We start from the raw sequence: 17,524 nt of genomic DNA, 5'->3' as shown, positions 1-17,524 counted from the left end.
GTGTGACAGATTGGTATCAGAGCCATAACTATAGGGAATTAGGCAAGACTCGACCTAGTCCGGGTCGATGTCTTAGAAATGACCTATTCTATAGTCTAAGTACCAACAGGCCGACTCGTGCGAACTTAGTAGGAAATGCACGGGCCTACTTGATATTCTCGATCGAAACTGCTAAAAACTACGACTTTGTGTGAAACCCGCGTACTACAGCTTCACACAAAGAAGCCTTTCCTAAGGCTGGAATACTACTTAGCCTTTCCTAAGGCTGACACAATACACATGTTTTCGAAAATACTCGCATATCACAACCGAGTGATCTAGTTGTGACCAGGTGTGAAAACAAAGAACGCTCGATAAGATTGCTCATTCAACGCATTTTCTAGCACGAGAACCCTTCGTTGAGTTAGGAGTGACATCCATACCTTGACGAAAGCCTCAATTTCGAAATTCTAGTGGAACTCTCGGATTTATCTGATGAGCACCACCGCAACTAGGAGCGAAGCTGTTAAGCCAGGGGTGAAACCCGTATCTTAATAAGTCGTTCCACTCCCTAAAATGGTTTTCAAAAAGCTCTCACCAAGGACTCGACCATGACAACGACTCGAGCCACGCGATGACTAGGAGGATGAATGCCATGAGCTGCATCCCAGTGGAAGAATAAGTCTTCTAGGTCAACGCGCGTGCACAAACTTGTTGGGTGTAGTTGGGTTACCTTGGGTAGTCGACGCCTAAACACCCGAGGCACTCTGATTACTTTACCAAGCCTACGAATCACCGGTTTTACGCTTTGCTGAACATAGTTACGCTTATTGTGTTTATTTTACGATTTATCAATTTTCGCTCCCTGTTTTACAAAACGCACAGCCAACGCAATCTAAAACAAAGACCGAATGTTCGCAACAAAAACTAATGTCTAATTGCCCGCTTTCTCTCGCATCCTCTCCCTCCCATCGCGTCCTCGCGAATTCTACATCGCTATGTGTGTATAAGTGTGAACTACAACTATCTATATGTAAATACAAACAAATCATTGTGTGAGAACCTAGGAATCTCGTGTCTCCTATGTGGCTCCTATATGGAATCTAATATATTATATACGTTACAAGTTTTGATCGCGCTCAACCGCATCGAAAACTCAAAATTATTATGATCGAATCTCATTCCAAATCTCTCTCTGTCTAGATGCTTTCCAACGACTCTACCTCGAGACGAACAGCTAGAAGAAGAGCCAAACGAAGCGCCGATAAGAGGATTGCCTCGCTTGTGACCAGGGAAGTGGTCAAGCTCATTCCTTAAATTGTCGCTCAAGTGCACTCTCTCAGCAACTCTCGAGCCTCGGAAGACTCTAAGACGGAAGCGCCACAATCTGCTTTTCTTTACAAACACTTCAAAGCCTGTGCTCCAATGGAATTCACGGGCGAAGGAGGTGTGACCCAACTACTCCAGTGGTTCGATTCTATCGATGTTACCCTTCTTCAAAGTGGGTGTCCCGATAGTTTCCGTACTACTTGCGCTACCAAAGTATTTCAATCACGAGCACTCGACTGGTGGAACGCCGAACGCAACAAACGTGGGATCTCTGCGGCTTATGCTCTCACTTGGAATGAGCTGAAGGAGCTCATGAAGGAAGAGTACTGCCGCCCCACGAAATTCAGAAGCTGGAGGACAAATTTTGGAAAATCAAGCAAATCGAAGGTGACAATGCTGGCTACACCACAAGGTTCAAACAGCTTAGTGTAATCTGCCCAAGTCAAGTCAGCACTTCAGAAAAAGCCATTCCAAAATACATTCACGGCTTGCTTGAGTGTGTGGGTGATTTCGTTGAAGCTGCCAGTCCTACTACCATCAAAGAAACCTATCGCTTGGCCGCAGAGATCAACGACAAACGAGTCTTGGAAGGATTCTTCTCCAAGAATCCTGTCAGACAAGCTCATCAAGCAATCATCATCAATTCTTCTGACGATTCTTCCAGCGAATCTACCGACGATTCTTCTGAAGGCTCTACTGACGATGTCTCCAGCAAATCATCAGACGAATCCGCCGACGACACTGCATCCTCTCAGGAAGCTCAGCACAACCGTAAACGAAAGACCGTGAGCCCATACTCTTCAACAACTGGACTGTCGCAACCAGAACCTCTACGAGCAGCCCCAGTTCAACTGAAACGTGCTTACAATGGACCCCATCCCCTGTGTCTCAAGTGTACATATCATCACCCGTCAGAAGCTAACTGTCGCTACTGCGCAAATTGCAACTACAGTCATCTTACGCAACACTGCCGCACGGGACCGCAGCTTTGAGGAATTTCAGCAACAACCGCAGTCTCCGTAGAAGTCCTCCACAGCAACGTTATTTTGTTTCTAATGTTGTAATAATACGACTTATCGCCTTTAATCTCTTTTATGTGTGGAACTTGTTTCATCTATCGTCGCATGTGGATTCTATTCCTCTTATACTCGCGCACCATCTAAATGCTAGCACTATGCACTATATAATGTACTTTACCCCTATCATGCGTTCTTGAGATGAGGTACGATAAACGTGTAAGAATCAAGTTAATCACGTGTGCACACGAGATTATTTTGGTTAGGGCACGGAGATCGTAGTGAATTTCAAAGATGCCTTTACGTTCAGGGCATGGTTAAGCGTGGTGGATACGCCGCTGGTACTTCCTATATATAAGCGTCTTGACCATGCCGGACGAAATGTGACACCTATTCACGGAACAGAGGCGCATGGTTGAAACATGGCGGTGTTTCGCTGTGCCAACCAAAGTTTTGTGAAGAAAGTGCCATGTGGAGTTGGAACGTAGACCTATTATACTATTGTGGTTATTTTTCGACACGCTAAAGTATACCTCGCAAGGCGTAACAATCTCAATCGCAAACCAAAGTGTGTACTCATAAGACTTTTCGTAAGTCAACACGCTCGAAATCGCATTATCGCATGGAATCTATCTCGCAAAATCGCAATCGATGTGTCTCGCTAGAATATATCAAACGCTTGTTATGTGTTTTAATCTCAAACGCTTACTATGTGGCTCGAAATTGCAATCATATATTGTGCGTATCTCGCAATCTTTACTGCTACTGTGAGAATCGTGTATCAGGAATCGCTTGACGAGTATCGCACGCCACCCGTCGTTTTTCGCCGTAACACTTCTCGCACCTATCTCACCGCTTCGATATTCTCAACGCTTAACGCTATTTGTGTTTTCTGTGTTATCTGCGCTATGTTATCACTCACGACCTTGCATCACGAGGCGAAACTAATAGGGCTAGGACATAGTGGTGATTTAGCCGTATTAACAGACTTTCGTGGAAAAAGGCCATGGGGGGGGGGGGGGGGGGCTAGTGTTAGTTTAAAATTGTGGTGTTATTAAATCTAATCGAATCGCATGTCTCCATCGCTTGCAACACATCGACTGTCGCTTATCGCTCGACGGTTGTCGCTATCAATTGACGCTATCGCTCATCGCTTTTCGTTTATCGTCGTCATTCTCGTTTATTGTGTTACGTGGTGTTATCAATCGATTTACTACCTCACTTGGATCGCTGAACCGAGTTCGAAAATGACTTCATCGCTCAGCTCGCCCTTTCAAGACTTGATCCAACCCTTCTCGTTTGGATCGAGTCATCACAATTCTGTTTGTACTATGTCGACACGTATGACACCGCCTCACGAGACGGAAGCCATATGAGTAAAACATGGTGGATACGCCGCTGGTACTTCCTATATATAAGTGTTTTAACCATATTGTAGAACTTTCGTGGGAAAGTGCCATGCGGGGCCGACCTTAAATTAAAATTTTTGGTATAATTAAAAGGCTTTGTTTACACAAATTTTAAAACTGATCTTTTCTTAACAAACTTTTTCTAAAAAAAACTAATCAAAACCTTTGTACAAAATGAGATTTTCTTGTGACGCTAGTGTGACAATCGACCCAAATCAACGCCGTGTGGAGAGAAAATTTCGTAAAATGAGTTTTAGTCACTTCAAAATCTTTTAGAAACCTAACAAAACCTTTTCTCAACATGTTGGTGTGAGCAACGCTTCAGTTAACGCCGCACCGTGAGAAGATTTTAAAAACGCATCACTAATCGCTTTCGGTATGTGTTATCGTCTTTTGTCATCACCCTACTCACTGCTATCGCCAGTTATCGCGACACTCTCGCTCGTCGAATTTTAATCGATCGCACGCTTATCTAGACGCTTTTAATCGCTACCCACATTCGCGTAAACTCTTGCGACCCTACTGATGGATTAATTTCGGGACGAAATTTCCTGAAGCAGGGGAGACTGTAACAACCCGCACTTTCGTGCGTTTTTACTACTCGATATACTCGTTACGCCTAGCACCAGAGATTCAGATCATAATGTACCCACGTCAGTTGCATCGCTATATCGCAATATTTCCGCGTATTTTATCACTATCACATCACGTTACACTTACTGACAACCACGAAGATGTCAAGTGAGGACCAATTCTACCCTCCTTGATAACCGTGATGTGTCGCAGTGCAACTCATTACCAAAAATACATCAAACGTTCACGATGGCATTGAGAGAGGACCTATTCTACCCTCCTCGATGACCGTGAAGCGTCGAAAGGAAATCGAATACTCGAAACGAAACTCAGTTAATGTATCGTAACTTGGAAATATAGATATGTAAACACGACCCAACGTAGCAAATTATAATAAATATATGAAATATGGATGAGAATGTGTAATCAAACTATCGCAACGGTTAACGATCGAAACGGAATGCCAAAACTTAGCTTGCCAAAGGCATCTGATCGAATGGCAGTTCGATCGGACAGCCAGCCGATCAGACAGCCATCCGATCGGACGACCATCCGATCCAACTCACCACTTCATCTCTTTTCTCCTCCTCCTTGCCTATAAATACCCTTCAGTCACATCAAGAACACTTGATGCGACTGCTGCTGTTCGACCAGACGCTCCAACCCCTTCATCTCTCGAATTCTCGCGATTCTTATAAGTTTTCAACTCAAAATTTGTACTTCTTTGATCTATACGCACTCCTCCACCTTTCTATCTTTCGAATCTCAACTTTTAACCTTGAAATCAATGAATTTGAGGTGTTCTAGGGTGATGTCATCATGAAGTTCTTATGAACTTCAAGTGTTGGCCTCATTACACCAAGAACAACTCAGATTCGAAGGATTTCCACAAGAATAAACAACATTTTCCCACAGGTCTACACATAATCAAGACTGAAAGGTTGGAAGATGGTTTACCAACTTTCTTCCAACTCTTTTACACTCAAAGCACTCAAGACCGGTAGAATCGGAGCTTATACCGACCTTCCACTCATTTCTAGTGTCGTGTTGGTCGGTCTAACGAAGAGACGGCCAATTTCGGGCTAAACATGGAAAAACCGTCGAGAACGGCCAGATCTGATGGAACGGGGTGGTTCCCGGCCGTTAGAACAAGTCGGGCTTGATGGAATTTCAGTTGTTTAGCACGTCACAGCAACGTCTCGACCAAAACCACCAAAAAACCTTCAAACCTTGTCGAAAACAGCTGGACGGGCCAGCCGATCGGACAGCCCAGCCGATCGGACAGGCAGCCGATCGGACAGCCCAGTCGATCGGATAGGCAGCCGATCGGACAGCCCAGCCGATCGGACAGCCCAGCCGATCGGGCAGCCTAGCTGATCGGACAGGCCAGCCGATCGGACAGGCCAGCCGATCGGGCAGCCCCTCCGATCGGATAGTAGCCCATCCGAACGGGCCGGCATTCGATCGGATTATCATCCGTTTCTTGTTTATTCCGCTATCATTTAACGCGCTATCAAACGCTCATGCAATCAGTCTGTAACCAGGGTATTCTCAGACGCTTTCCCATCAATCCAACCAAGCTAAGTTAGCCTACCAAATACGCACTGTGAGTATACTTGAATCCCTTTTTATCGCATTTTGGGTGTAACATACGTTCCTAACAAATCAAACTTATCAAACGAATTATTCAATCAATCAAATCATCACTTGCGAATAACCGTTATGCATAGATATACGTGATGCTAGTTCCATATGTGCTAGGACTTATACTCGCGACGTCCCACCATGACTAGTATAGTACTATTGCACCCGACGGGGTCTAGTTATACTATCGAAGAATCGAGCATCGAGGACTTAGCTGGTAATATCAGTTTTGTGAGTGTATATGTCATGTATTACGTTTATGCATGTGGAAATTCGCAGCACCTTTTAATCTATTTACGCAACTACATATCGAGCCTGTATACTCACCAATACTTTAGTATTGACATTATTTTAACGTATGTTGCAGGTTTAGTTGCAGTCTACATCAAATCAAGCTAGGAAGTCTAGAAACTCACTTAAAAGTCTATGTTGTCGGATTATATTGTTCGAGAGGTTAAGAAATCTGTGATACCTTATGTGATTGTATGGTTTATTAGTATGGGATAATGAACACATTAAATACTGTCGCAACATAGTTGTTATGGATTCTCTTGAACAATCTGATTCGCAAAGTACCACGCCCCGATGATTCCGCCATCGGTTGGGGTGTGACAGGAGAAATCTCAAAAGCTGAGGTAATGAGAGCAACACTCACTTTAGGAGTCTTGTCCCTAACACGAGAAGAGGAAGGGGCGGTAGGGATCTCAATAGGAGTATGAGAGCTTCCTTGCTCCAAACAAAGGAAAAAAAGAGGAAAAAGGGAAGGAAACATTAGAAATCTTTCAAAACAAAGCAAATCCAAAATAGAAGATAAAAGATGGACTCACCAACAAAGGCTCGCTCACAAAGCTGGAGGACCGCAGATGCTTAGACAAAGAACCTTTAACCCCAACAGGGGAAAGTTCAGAAACAGCTTTTGTCGCAGGAGGAACCTTTTGTCCACTGGCGCTCCGGAGCCTCAGCCGGATATCACGTGGGGTAGGGACTTGCTTGGGACTAACAGCTTTCCACTTGCGAGCCAGACGTCTCTCCAGGTCTTCCTTGTCATCATGGCTAGAATCCTTCACTTGAAGGGAATCAGGGGAACTCTCCTCTCCATCAGAAGAAGCCCCCTCATCTCCCTCCACGACAGCATAACCCCTTGCCTAAACGGATCCTCCGGTAACCTTCATCTCAACACCGCGGTTCAAACCCGGTTCAACCTTGTCATCAACCACAAATTTAACATCTCTGGAATCCCATTGAAGCAACCCCCACAAAGTCATCTCTACACAAAAGAAATACTAAAGATGACTACACAAACCCCTAAAAATAAAGACAGACATAACAAGCCAAGAACAAAAAATACCTTTCTTGCCAAAAAAGGCCTTGGGCCGGTCCGAATAGAAGGGGCTCAGTCCTCCCATAGCCAGAATCCCTTCGGAGAAAGTAAAAGCTCTCGTCGGATTCTCATACATGCGTTTCCATTGGACGATTTCATCAGCAGACAAGATAGGAACGCTGTCTTTAATGGCAGCCTCGGCATCCCTCAATGGTGGAGACTCTGGTATCATAGCAGCAGAAACAAAGATAAACCTGCTTTTCCATTCTTTAGGGTAGGTGGAGGTCGGTATGAAGGAATAACAAGGCCGAGACACATTATCCTTCTGTTTGGCGAAGGTGAACCAGTCCCCATCTGAAATCAACTTATAAAACATGCAAAACAGGGGATTTGACGGCTCACCGGAAACCGCCGCATAGGATAACTCAAAATGCACAACCCTCATAAACCCTAGAGGGTGCAATTGAGAGAAATGAACTCCGAAATGACGTAACAAGTCTATCTTAAAGGAAGAAAGGGGATATCGGACTCCACAGGAAGAAAACGCCAAAGTGTAGAGAACATTCCGATCTGGTGTGCATTCGGCCGAGTCATCAGGGCCTAGTAAAGTAGGAGAAAAAGGCCCGGGTACTTGTAGGTCTCAACGAAGGATTCCAAATCCTTCACTGTCAGAACAGACCGAATCATAGAGCGGCCGGTACGGCTCATGGTGAAGGAAGAAACGGTGATCGGAAAGATGTGAGGAAGGAAAGAAGGGGAAAAAGAAAACTGATGGAAGTTAAAAGAAAATTTAAAAGGTTATGTGGGTATTTAAAGAAGATGACTGACTTGGAAAGGAGAAAACCGTCACATGAATGTCTTTTCAAATTTAAACCGCCATGCACGTGTATGGGGAGGATTAAACCCCCGCCGTCGATCACCTGTGATTAATGATCCTCGAAAGGGGAAGGGGCACGTGATGATTAACTAGGGATGGGCCCACTTCCTTAGCCCAAGAAGGTTGTTCTCGTGAACAGTTATGACTCAGCCCCGGATCATGAGATTTGAATCTCAGAACCAGGGACTAAAGATGACTTGACGATGGGCCTATGGGTTGTCCCATTTACCCGTCTTGGGCTATTATCACATGGGCCCAACAAGTAAAAGCCCAAATGCTGAAACTTGCCCACTAAGGGACTTTCTCATAAATTGAGCGGGAAACAGAGATATTTAGCAAGGGAAAAGGGAGCATTAAATGCATGACAAGAATGGTATCTCCGGTTGGCACTGTACTATCAAGCTGACAATTAAATGAGGGAAAGATCTTACCGCTGGGGCTCAGACACGTGTCTGAGTCCCCCAAAGTCTGATAGAACCTGTTGGATCGTCTCGGTATAATCCCATCGAAGAGATAAGGGCTTCCGGCTATCTAAGGAAGGTAAAGGATGGTCTTAAAGGCAAGTCCAAGGTATCACACTAAATACTCCCATATTTATTCCGACCATAATTCCTCTACATTAAAGACACACACATATTTATTAGATTCACACCATAGAGAAACATTCCGGTGATCACACTCATCGGAATAAGCTTCTCATACTCTCCGGCAAGTTTACTTATTCTCACGCCGGAGCTTGGTCACGGATCCCCCCTCCGGGGTCCCCCGTGGCGAGGCTAACGGTTTTCTTTTTTGTAGTACTCAAAGGCTGGGATATTCCAACGTCAGCGAAGACCCTTTGAACGTCATCAGGGATTTGGGTATTCGACAGTGGTCATATCATTGTCAAAGTTGTGTGTTTTTAGTGAATTTTCAATTTCAGATTATATGATTGTAATTCTTTTTGTTCTTGTTTAAATGATGAGATTAAGAAGTCCTCTTCTCATCTTCTTCAGTTGAAGTTAATGCTGGTGGTTGTTTGTCAAATTAATGGTTATAAGCATCATGGTTGATGCCTAGTTGCTACCACCTCTATTATTATATATCAGGAAGGTTGCTTGGTTAACAAGATTATCACAAGATGTTGACAAATCCAAGATCTTGGTCTACTCATGTTTCGCCGACATGCAAGACTTATGGATATCAGGGTATACGGAGTGGGGTGCGGCAAAGTGTGGTAAACTTAGTTTACCATTCGGGAACACCACCGCCAACATAGTTTGCCACTCAAAAGTTGGCCAATTCGGTTATGGCTTGCCGAAGTGGTGAAGGGAGAGAAGGAGAGAGAGGGGGGGTGTGTGTGGTGGGGTCCATGCCATCTCAACCAATCACACCTTTTTCCTTTCTTTAAATAGTTTACCACTTCACCAAGTGTCTAACCATTGCCAACACTTTTGAGCATAGTTTACCACTTTGACATGACACACTCTCATTGGTTGATTTTTAGGTTTGTCACTCTCAAGTGTCTAACCACTCTTTATACCCTTAGTGTTTGGGTTGGGGTCCTTGTAGCCGTCTGTATATTTGGGGCGATTGGGACATGAAGTTTTGTAGATTGCACCGTTTATGTGGGCGTGTTTGTAATTTTTGTAATCAGAGCATGCGTAGTTGTTTGATGAATAATGCCCCCACCCTGTGGCGTTTTTTGCCATGTGGCAGTCCAGTCAGCATGGATGCATTATTGGGCGTTTTTGCAAAAGTGACGTAGTGGCAATAATGCCCAATAACGCCTCATCCAATCATTACACAATTATTTATTTTTAAAATTAAAAACTTAAAATACTTCATCAAATTAAAAAAAATTACAATACTAGAAATAAAAAAATAAAAAATAAAAACCGACTAAACTTAAAAAAAAATACACTAGTTTTCGTCTTCGCTTTCTTCATCCTCGCCAACTTCGTCTTCCTCGTCCTGCGTTTCTTCTTCACCCTCAGGTGGGATATACCGAACCGACCATGTGTGTTGTACCAAATCAACCGTTAACGCGGAGTGGTATGGTTCGTAACGCAATTCCCGTGCATTATTCACTCTTTCTTCCATTGACGCATGCAGATGCTCCTCCTGAACGGCTTCCGGTACACAATTCTGGCATATCGCCTTTCCTTGGTCTTCCAAAATCATGTTGTGCACGATTATACAGGCGTACATAGCATCTCTCATTTTTTGCTTGGTCCATGCACGACAAGGATTTCTCAAGTAGTGCCATCATTGTTTAAGAACCCCAAAGCATCTCCCATGTCTTTTCGTGAAGACTCTTGAACCTTTTTAAAGTGTGCTCTTTTTTCATCGATAGGATCACTAAACGTCTTCACGACAATCGAATACCTAGGATAAATTCCGTCGCACAAATAATATCCATGAGGGTAGTAGTTTCCGTTTGCGTAAAAAGACGCTTTTGGAGCTCTGCCAGAAATCCAGTCCTCTAACAACGGAGATTGTTCAAAATCATTTATATCATTGCATGACCTGACCACTCCAAAGTAAGCCGACCAAACCCAAAGGTCCTGTGAGGCAACCGCCTGAAGAATAGCAGTAGGTCTCTTTTGGTCACCCCGTGTGTGTTGAACTCGCCATGCGGTCGGGTAATTATCCCAACGCCAATGCATGCAATCCAAGCTCCCGATCATACCAGGCAAACCATGCTCAGCCGAATGTACCTCGTAAATCTTTTGAAGGTCTTCCCATGTGGGCGTTCTCAGATAACGCGCACCGTACAAATCTATAATGCCTTTATAAAAACAAACGTATACAAACATAAGCTTAAAAAAATACTTATAATGAATGTACCGCGACAAAAATGCTCCAAGGTGTCTCGCGTTGTTTTCTTGGCCATTTTTAAATACTCGTCATTGATGTCAGTCGTGTTTCTGTAAGCAAGGACTCGTAGCGCAGACGTACACTTTTGAATACCGGTGAATCCAAGTGTCCCTTTCGCATCCGCTTTTTGTTTAAAATAATTGTAGTTGCTTTCCAAGTCGTCGAGGATGCGTAGAAACAAACGCTTACACATTCGGAAACGACGCCTAAAAACTTCTGGGTTCGGAAATGTTGGCGCCTCATCGAAATAATCTTTCATCAACCGATCGTCTGCCGCGCGTCGGTCTTGTTCAAAATAATCTCTTGTTTTAACTTCACGTTCGGGGTGGCGACAATGCTTCACATATCTCACCTCTATTTGACCAGCACTCGTAACCGCCTCTTGCTCGACCTCCTCATCGGTGGATTCACCGTCATCCGCTAAAAACTCTCTAAAGTAATAATTTGCGATGGACGAGGAACTAGGGGAACCCATTATTTTTTATAAAAATGGTTGAATATTTGAGATTGTTGAGGTTTATGTTTGAAAAAAAAATGGAATGGAAGTGTGTATTTATATATAGGTGAGAAAAGGAAATATATATATATATATATATATATATATATATATATATATAACCGTTGCTTGTGACCGTTGCATGTGCTTCTTATTGGTCAATTCATCGCCCAAATCGCGTGATTTAAACCACGCCAAAACAAAGTTTTCGAGCAAACACGCCCAGGGGGCGGTCCAAGGGCGAAATCCGGCGTGATTGGGGCGATTTTTGAAAAAAAAAAAAACCCCCGTTACGGGTGGTCTCATAGATGGTCTGGTAATTATACAAGTTTCTCAATAGGTCTAGATACTTTTGTAATCCTAGAAAGGTTTTATGATTTCTTACTTTTGGTCCTCCAAAGCCTGTTTTTGGGATAACAAGGAGTTACGTTGTTTCTTTATTTATATAGTATGTCGGGTGATGCCCTTTATCTAAAGAAAACAAGAAATAGAGGCTAGATTATGGAAATTAGATTTCAAATCAAATTCAATAGCATACAAGTGGTGAGGACCTCATTTGAATCCAACGTTTTTGGGAAGATTTGTGGCAGAGTGATCACCGTTTGTCGATAATTTACCCACGTTTATACAAGTTTTTTTTTGGGTAAAGGGTTACCCCGGTGAATTTTATAAATCAACAAATAAGTACAAGAGTGTGACAGAATGTCACACACAAAACTAGACTTGGCATACCAAGACTAGGACCATCCAAACAAAAACTAAACAACAAGACCCAAACAAACAGCCAAAAAAAGCCATAGACAAACATTCAAGAACCAATTAAACAACTAAAAACAAAATCAGCCCGGGTCATTCTCCATGTTCTTCGTAGGAATCTTCCATTTCTCTAATAGCCTTGTGTACTTCGATTCCCTTCTGAATTTAAATGCCATCAATCTGAGACGAACAATATTTATGATCACATGAGACACCATGGAAGCACTGCGATGGTTTTGGGAAAATAAACGATTGTTTCTTTCTTGCCATATAAAATACGTTGAAGCAGCTATGAGCAGTTTGCAAACAATATGTTCTGGTTTCTTGGTATTAGAGTTCTGCTCCATCCAGACTATTATAGAATTCCAAGTATCATTTATACAAGTTGGAGACTAATAAAGATTGTTTGATTAAGGATCGATTAGGCGGTCATCGGTGGGAATGGAGAAGACATCTGAGAGGTGGTGTCAAAGAGAATCAGTTGAGATGTTTTTCGTTGCATTTGGGATCAATTATGCTTTCTACAAAGCTAGATACTTGGATATGGAATTGTGGAAGCATGGAAGAATTTTCAGTTAAAGGGGTTCGTTCTATGATTGATGAATTTATTCTCCTTACAGGAGATACACCTACAATTTGGTTCAAATGCATTCCTATGAAAGGCAACATATGTGCATGGAGAATTCTTCTTAATAGGCTAAAGGTATAGATATTCCTTCCTTATTATGTCCGTTGTGTTTAAAAGTTAATGAATCCATTGAGCATTTGGTGGGTTCTTGCGATGTGGCTAAGAGATTGTGGAACTTGGTTGGGTCTCCCAATTCCGGAGTCTTTTAATACTTCTCAAGTGATGGAGTGGCTTCTTAACCTTAGAATTCTTAAGCACAAAAAGAAGTTGATCGGTTCAATTATATTTGTTCTTTGGTGGATTTTGTGGAGAATTAGGAACAAGGTGGTGTTTGATAAGAAAAGTCAAGGACATTCCACTCTTTATAAAGATATTTTACATGTTTCGTATTGGTATAGTAATAGAGAGCGTAGATGTAAGATTACTTAGAGCGAGTGGATTTATCATCCCCCTCCATGTTATGTAATTTTTTTTCTTGTTTTCTTTCTCCTAGCTGTTTGCTAAGGTCTTTTCTAATAAACTTTCCCCGTTCAAAAAAAAAAAAAAAAAACTACGCATACTTGATTCATGAATATTAATGTATATTAGACTCGATCTCAATGATGTAGCCTCTGTAAGGGAAGTTTCGTTCTATGGTTTGTGAATAGTGCAAACGAGCCGAGCTACTCGAGCTTGGCTCGAAAAAAAGCTCGAACGATCCAAGCTTAAACGAGCTCGAGCCCGAGCCCGAGCCTAAAAACAAGCTTATTTAGTAAACGAGCCCGAGCCCAAGCTTCGCTTATCAAGCTCGAGCTGGCTCGCGAGCCTAAACGAGCTTTCTGTTTATATATTTTTTATTAATATATTAAACATATACATAATAATAATTACCATTTATATAAATATAAAAAATAACTAACTTATATGTATAATAATAATTATAATTAATATAAATTAACTAATTAATACTAAACAAGTCGAGCCCGAGCCGAGCTCGAGCTTAAAAAATTACCTTCGAGCCAAGCTCGAGCTTTCATATGTTAAACGAACTCGAGCTCGAGCCTGATTAAGTTTGGGCTCGGCTTGTTTGCACCCCAATTTGTGAATACATCCTCAATTTAATCATAACAAAAGTCAAACGGTTGGTTTCAAGTTCCAGACATAACCAAACCGTGAAAAACTTGTTGTGAACAAAATCGTTTGAATCTTAAACCGGCTACACCGGTTGGTTTGCTTTTTCGGATGGTCCATCACTTTTCTACTATATTTTGTCTCCCTTAATTTCAAATGTGGGTTGACATGCTGCCTTCATGTAAGCAAAAGATGTTCTTTCATTCCCTTACAGGCTTGCACCAACACTTTTGGCAAAACATAAAAAGAACAACAAGTTTAGTTATCTTTTACCAATGATTAACTTACATACCTGATGATATAGTGGTTAACCGGGGAGGCTAATTCGTTGGTCTCGTCAAGTAGGGTTAATCCCTTCTTTCCGAGGATCGGCGTCCGGATCGTCTGCTGACCTGTCTCCTACACAAGGAAACACACCGTGACTCGTAACAAGGAGGATGTGGTGGGGGGTGCTCCTTGTTACCGCTCTCCGGCATGAGAATCAGTATATTGAGAGCAAAGTGTGTGTTAGTAGTAAGTGTAAGAGAGAGCAGATAAGCGATACCTCAAACCTGATCCGAGATGGGTATATATAGCCGAAGAGTGAATGAGGGTAATTGAGTGGCTAGACTGACAACGCGTGGCCCTTTGCAGATATGTCAGGCGCGTAGGTCATGGAGGTGACGCCACGTCTTGCTGTGGTTGTCAGACTGCCCGCCAGCGTTGCATACATGTGGGCTAGACATGTGACTGCTGTCAGTGCCACTTGCTGTTTTGGACACTTAAGTCAAAGTGTCAATCCCCCTTGCGTCGCCAATAGGATGCAGTGTTGGGCCACATCGCTATGTGCGGTAACCGCGATTGTTTCCGTGTCCCCTGTCTTGACGAAAGTATCAATAGGATGCGGTGCTTAGCCGCATCGCTATGTGTGGTAACTGCGGTTGTTACCGCATCCCTTGTCATGACAAAAAAAGCCGTTTTCATACACATGGTAAGTCTTCTCATCACTAGACCGATTGGAACAGTTAACCGCGTTTGCGCATGCCCGCATGGACGCAGATAAGTCCTTGTTGATGGGAGTATTTGATAAGGGTTATGGTCATTCGCGACCGCTTTGGTGCGAGATCTGGGACCATACCCCTTCAAGTCCCCCAGTCCAGTGTTGTTTCCTCATGCAAGTTGCAGGTGGGAGGAATACTGGATTATTTGGTCGACTGGGTACTCTAATACCCCGTGTTTTCGAATGTCAAAGTCAAAGTCAAAGTCCAAGTCAACTTTGACTTCTTTGACTGTAAATAGTCTATTTTAAGTTTTCTTTGTATTATGTGGAGTAAGTGTTGTTAATCAAGAATCGAACTAATCGAATGTTTTATCGACGCGAACCGATTTACGACTGTGAATAGTAGGAAGTAACAATGCGATAAAGTTAACTAATCAGTAATCAAACCAATCGAACCATCATCGAACTGGAATCTCGATTTACGCGAACTTTGGTTGTTGTTATACGTGTGTGTGTGCCTTATGTGTTACTTGTGCATGTTTACTTTATGTATTGTGGTGCAATCGAACCAATCGAATCGAATCGAAAATTGAAACTCAATCGAACTCAATTGAAATCAAGTTATAATAATTGGTAGAGAAGAGATTACGCAAGATGTAGATGATTATATGTCAAATATAGTGATTGGGACAGAAAGTAATTTGAATAGGAAACTCTATCGTACTCGAACCGTCTTCAATCGAAATCGAAATGTCAGAAATCATCGCACCGAACACTCAAACCAGGCTGTTGATCGATCAGGCTGTCAGCCGATCGAACAGCCCAGCCGATCGGACGGACTGTCCGATCGAGCAGGCTGTCCGATCGGGATGCCTGGCCGATCGGCCAGCCCTTTCCTCTTTTGGAGCCTATAAATAGGGCTGTCATTGTCATTCTTTCCACTTTTGGAAACTCTCTAACCAACCAGCTCGTGCTCCTCATCTTTTCTCAGATTTCTTCCGATTTTGGTAAGTTTTCATCCTAAATCTTGTACTTTCTTGATCAATGCACACTCCTACACCTTTCTATCTTTCAAATCTTGATTTCTAATCGTGAAATCATCAAGATCTAAGCATTCTAAGATGATGTCATCATGGTGTTCTTCAAGAACATCATGTTTTGGCCTCTATCCACCATGAATAGCTCGGATCTAACCGATTTCCACATAAACAAGCCAAGATCTATCACAGAGCTGAACATTTACATGATGTGAAGGATTGAAAGAAGGAATTCCAACTTTCTTTCAACTCTTTTACACTCAATGCCTTCAAACTGGTGGAAACGGAGCTTGAGTCAACTCACCAATCATTCTAATGGATGAATGGTTCAAGATTCGGATTCTATCTACGAGGTTCACCGATTCCGGGTTAAACATCAAACTACCGTTCGGAACAGTTCACCGGCCGGACTTGGGTGATTCCTGTCCGAGCATGGGAAAATAAGTAAGAACGAAAGTTCCATGGTTTAGCTCGTTGTCAAAATACCTCGAAATAACGTCAAATAACCAAAACAGCCTAGTGTTAGACGAACAGGCCGACCAGGTCAGGATGCTGACCGAACGGTTAGGCTGTCCGAACGGACAGCCCAACCGATCGGACATGTCAGCCGATCGACCAGGCCAGCCGATCGGCTAGCAAGTGGCCCCACACTTTGACAATTTCATGAAGTATAGTATTGAACGAGGTGATGTTCGATCGAACGAGCCGTTTGATAACATTACTCATCGGATCATGAGATACTATGCTTCAACACTTAATCGATTTACAACTCGTAGTAGTACGGAGTGCCACCCGATCGAACATGCTGTTCGATCTATCTGGTGACATCCAGCTGAGGACTCACTATCGAAGTGTCTAACCGATCGGTTAAGCCGGTAGATCGAATAGACCGTTCGATCGATCGACCTGAAAGGTAAGAACACTTCAGTGTTCTCAAATACTACAATGAAAACTTCAAACGGTCAAACCATCATACACAAACACATCCTACTCAAAGGAAGAAACAATCCACTCGAATAGTCCAGCCGATCGAGCCTACCGGCCGATCGAACAGACTGTCCGAACGGACTGTCTAACCGAACGAATAACCCATCCGATCAAACCTGCTGTTCGATCGACCAGGCTATTCGACCCTTCATCATTTGTTTCCATTCTACGTGTTACTCATCGTTGTGATATCGAACTATTCAGGGTAACCCTACTCTCAAGCGCTCCCTTCAATCCATCAACTAATCGCTGTGAGTATACTCGATCCCTTTTTGCTTTTAGCACTTTTGGGTGTTACATACGTTACTTATTTCAAAACACAATCGATCACACTACTCAATTATTTGAACGCTAACCAATTCGCATGTATTACGTGACTAAATGAATGCTTGTTGTTATGTTTACACGTGGAATGCTGTCTACCTGCCTTAACGACGTAGTACTATAGTTTGGACTCAGCACCCGTTTACACGGGGGTTGTTAAGGACAATTACTTGCATGGATTACGGTGGTAATCATGTATT

At 42.9% G+C, this 17,524-nt stretch overlaps 1 protein-coding gene across 1 annotated transcript; it reads right to left on the bottom strand.

Annotated features, from left to right (window-relative positions):
- Positions 1-10,833: 10,833 nt before the first annotated feature.
- Positions 10,834-11,482, bottom strand: LOC110931398. Its single transcript, XM_022174795.1, has 2 exons — positions 11,034-11,482; positions 10,834-10,918 (listed from the first exon to the last, which is right to left on the bottom strand). The coding sequence occupies exons 1-2, from the start codon at positions 11,480-11,482 to the stop codon at positions 10,834-10,836; spliced, it is 534 nt and encodes a 177-aa protein (XP_022030487.1).
- Between the last annotated feature and the right edge of the window lie 6,042 nt (positions 11,483-17,524).

The sequence above is a fragment of the Helianthus annuus genome, chromosome 3 (assembly GCF_002127325.2).
Source record: "Helianthus annuus cultivar XRQ/B chromosome 3, HanXRQr2.0-SUNRISE, whole genome shotgun sequence".
NCBI lineage: Eukaryota > Viridiplantae > Streptophyta > Magnoliopsida > Asterales > Asteraceae > Helianthus > Helianthus annuus.
Note: the sequence above shows the minus strand (reverse complement) of the source record. Positions and strands in the feature narration are given on the sequence as shown.